The sequence below is a fragment of the Oryx dammah genome, unplaced genomic scaffold (genome assembly GCF_014754425.2).
Source record: "Oryx dammah isolate SB20612 unplaced genomic scaffold, SCBI_Odam_1.1 HiC_scaffold_21, whole genome shotgun sequence".
Classification (NCBI taxonomy): domain Eukaryota; kingdom Metazoa; phylum Chordata; class Mammalia; order Artiodactyla; family Bovidae; genus Oryx; species Oryx dammah.
The window spans coordinates 77044848-77048384 of record NW_024070205.1 but is presented as its reverse complement, the minus strand read 5'-3'; the positions used below and the strand labels follow the sequence as shown (position 1 = coordinate 77048384).

The window sequence follows — 3537 nt, the reverse complement described above, 5'->3', positions numbered from 1 at the left end:
GGGGGAAAACATGATCAGCCCCACTGGGGGGAAACAAGCTGATCCTTCACCACGTCTAGTTTGAAAAGCACTGACCTTGATAAGATGATAAAGCCACCTTAAAATCAACTAAAGATGCTGTTGAGAGAGAAGCATCCGCAGCCCTCTGCAAAAATGAGCCCCAGGTCACACGCAGATGAGTCGGCAGCATTTCCTTTATTGCTTCGGGACACAAATTGCAGGTCGACAGCCCTGCCCTGCTCCAGCCCGGGTGGGGCTGGAGGTGAAGGCCCCACATCGGCGCTCAGCCCCGCGCGGCGCCGCGGCCCCCGGGCAGCGCCGCCTGCCGCCTGCCGTAGCGCAGGCCGAAGGAGTTCCAGTTGTAGGCGGACACGTCCTTCTCCCGCTGCACCAGCACCGCGCCCCTCGGGGCCGGGATCAGGCGGCTGCGCGGGGCGCACGGGCCCGGCTGCTGGGGGCCCGCGGAGCTCTCAGAGGGGCATAGCGCGGCCCCGCGAGGCCGAGGCCCGGCCGCTGTGGGCTTCCCCGCCGCGCACCGCGGGCTCTGCTCCCAGGGCGCCCGGAGCGTCGCCGGTCCGAGCTGCGAGCCTAGGACAGAGCCACAGGGTGAGCTGAGTGAGGCGGGGGCCCGGAGAGAGGCTTTGGACCACCTCCTCACATCCCCATCTTCGGCTTCCCTTTTGTCCCTTGACCCCTAGGAAGCTCAGCGCTCCACGCTGGGCACCAGCAGCAACTTAGCTTGAGTGGCTAGTCCATTTGCTCCTCTCGCCTTCAACACAGCTATGATTTCAGATATTTCACAGGATTTTCTTGAGTGTCTTTTACATTGAATTCCTTTTTTTTTTTTTTAAGGAAGCAAGCAGGATAGAGCTTGGAAATAATCAGCTTCGCTTCTCTTCACGGCTGGCTGGCCCTCTACCCCTGGTTTTCATCAGACTCCTACTAGACCAAGCTCCTTGGGGTAGTCGGGGCCGTGTCCACTCATCTGAGTCTCTCAGAGTCTTGAAAACAGTGCCTTGCTCATAGCAGGGCCTCAAAAAGCCTTGTTAAATATATAAAAACTAATGAAAGGCTTGCAGGTAAACAAATGAAGAAAGTGAAGCAAAGACCACTGTGCTCCCACACCCTCAACAAATGTGACCCCTAATAAGCTATATCAGGGCTTCAGCAAAGAAGGGGAACTGGGTCACCTCAACCAGCTCGCCTCCCCTACTCCACGTGTAATCTTTCCCCTTCACACTGAGGGCTAATGAGGCTAACTTGGAAGGCACTTCACTTGCAAGGCTCATTAAGTTCATTAAATTGTTAGCAGTAACATAGTGCAGCTAGCTCTCAGGAGACAATGAGCCCTGCCAGTTGTGGCCAGGGATAGGTGGAAATGCGGTCTGGGGTGTGAGTGGGTGTGTGTTGGGTGGAGGGAGATACTTGACTCTGAGCCCTGCTCTTCAGTGCCCCGGCACTCTCTGGAGAAGAGGAGCGTGGGTGAGTCTGGTCCAGGGTGAGTGATACTCTTCCTAGGCGGGCCCTGGGCCTGGCTGAGATGGGAGGGACGATGACCTCTTTTCCAGCTACAGCCATCATCCCAGCAGGTGGATCACTACTTAGGCATGACTGTTTTTAGCATCACCTAAAAGATTTTGCCAAAAAGAGCCAAGAGCTCAGTGTCCCCAGGGCGGTGATGACATTATTATTCTCCGGGGGATCCTCCCTTACCCAGAAAGAGCACCCGATCCCAGGAGAGAAGAAGTTCTTGGCAAAGGACACCCGCATCCATGATCTCTTTGCATTGGAATATCTTTTTTTAAATTTATTTTAGTTTTGGCAGCACAGGGTCTTCTGCACATGGGCTTTCTCTACTAGTTATAGCGGGCAGGGGCTACTCATAGCAGTGGCTTTTCTTGTCGTGGAGTCCGGGCCCTCAAGTGTGCGGGCTTCGGTAGCTGTGGTTCTTGGGCTCTAAAGCACAGGCTCAACAGTTGTGGTGCTTGGGCTTAGTTGCTCCTTCCCAAACCAGGAATCAAACCTGTGTTTCCTGCATTGGCAGGCAGATTCTTGACCACTGAGCCACCAGGGAAGCCCGCTTTGGGATATCTGTGGGCACAAGGACATCTTGTGTAGAAAGAACGCTGCAAGTTCCATCGCTGGAGTGGAACAGAGGTCCTAAGAGGCCAGGCTGACCACCGAGCAGTGTTAAACCTTGATTCCTGACTGTCCTAGCTCACGCCCTGTAGGGGGCACTCTTGGGGGAGCTCAGCACCTGCTGGGTTTCTGCAGCCTTGGATTGAGTGACTTTGGGAAGGTTTCTTGATCTCTTTGGGCCTCAGTTTCTCCAGGTCTTCAATTCCACAATGAACTCATAAGATTGAGAGGTATTAAGTATCTATCCTTTTGTGTAGGTTTTTTTTTTTTTTTTCAAATTCCCCATAAAGGAACTGAGGTCACTGATAAGATAGACTTGCATAGTAAATGCCTTCCCAGCAGATCTGCACAGAGAAGCAGTTGGCATAGAGCAGAGAAGCCCACGAAGGAGCTCGGTGGTTACCAAGCACCTGAGCTTCGGTGAGCCTTTGTCTGTAACGGCAGAAGTCCCTCTCTTGCTTGCAGGTTAGTGGGGCCCCTATATGTGCTGTGTGTGCCAGTCTTAAGTTTCCATTGTGCAGCTTTCAGTTCATAGCAACAGATTAGCCATATCTGAAAATGTGGCAACTCTCATTTTGCATCAATTCACTGCTCCCTCCCAACCTTCTTCCCAGACAACTCATACCTGTGGTTCTAGGATTCTCCATGGGCGCCACCTTTTCCAATGTCTCCCTGAAGGCGGTGGCACAAAGGAAGAGCATCAGCTGCCAGGAAAGCAGCACGTTCATCCTGGTGAGAAGATGCAGGTCCTGGAAGTGCCCTGAGGCCAAGACAGAGAGAGGGAGGAGGACCGGGCTTAGGCTTGCTGCCTGCGCTAGGCACTGGGGCAGAGCCCCGTGTGAAGCAGGCACCTGGAAGGGAGGAGACAACCCTGCCCTTGGAAGCCCCCCGTGGAGGGACAAGCCTGAACCGACACAGCATGGAAATAGGACTTAGAGCCCTTGTGCCATATAGCTCAAGTTAAACTCATGCCAGGTGAGGATCGTCAGGGAGGGCCTCCTGCCAGGTGAGGCCGGTAAGGTTAGGAAGGAAAGAAGGGAGGGAGGAGCCATCCTGGTGGAAGGGGCAGGACTGCTCAGGTTGGAAAATGGCCAGGGTTCCGAACTTCAGGTTTGCTTGAGAGGAATTTTGGAAAAGCGAGGAGTGAGATGCAGTGTGACAGTGAGCAGGGAGGGGTGAAGTGAGGTGCGGCAAGGAGCTGCACTGAGTGGGGCATGCTGAGAACCCAGCCATTCCCCGGGAGCCTGGGAGCAGCGGCCTCTTGCCTGCACACTAGGCTTTGCAGGCATCACAGCTCTCCGTGCTCCACTCTCCCAGCGGGAGCGTGCCTTTCTAAATCCAGCCCAGGCCCTCTTGCTGTAACAGGAAATTCTTTTTAATCATCTTGCTTGCTCTCCT

General features: G+C 54.4%; 1 protein-coding gene across 1 annotated transcript; it reads right to left on the bottom strand.

Moving 5' to 3' along the window:
* Positions 1-283: 283 nt before the first annotated feature.
* On the bottom strand, positions 284-3228 carry KISS1 (KiSS-1 metastasis suppressor). The gene is made up of 2 exons (XM_040263055.1): positions 2765-3228; positions 284-588 (listed from the first exon to the last, which is right to left on the bottom strand). The coding sequence occupies exons 1-2, from the start codon at positions 2865-2867 to the stop codon at positions 284-286; spliced, it is 408 nt and encodes a 135-aa protein (XP_040118989.1). The 5' UTR covers positions 2868-3228.
* Positions 3229-3537: the final 309 nt, after the last annotated feature.

What these genes read in the sequence shown, in the direction of transcription:
- KISS1 (XM_040263055.1), bottom strand. Translation starts at nt 2,867, where the DNA reads ATGAACGTGCTGCTTTCCTGGCAGCTGATGCTCTTCCTTTGTGCCACC. An exon ending in GGAGAATCCTAGAACCACAG is followed by an intron (nt 589 to 2,764) that starts GTATGAGTTGTC and finishes GCTCTGTCCTAG; the next exon opens with GCTCGCAGCTCGGACCGGCG.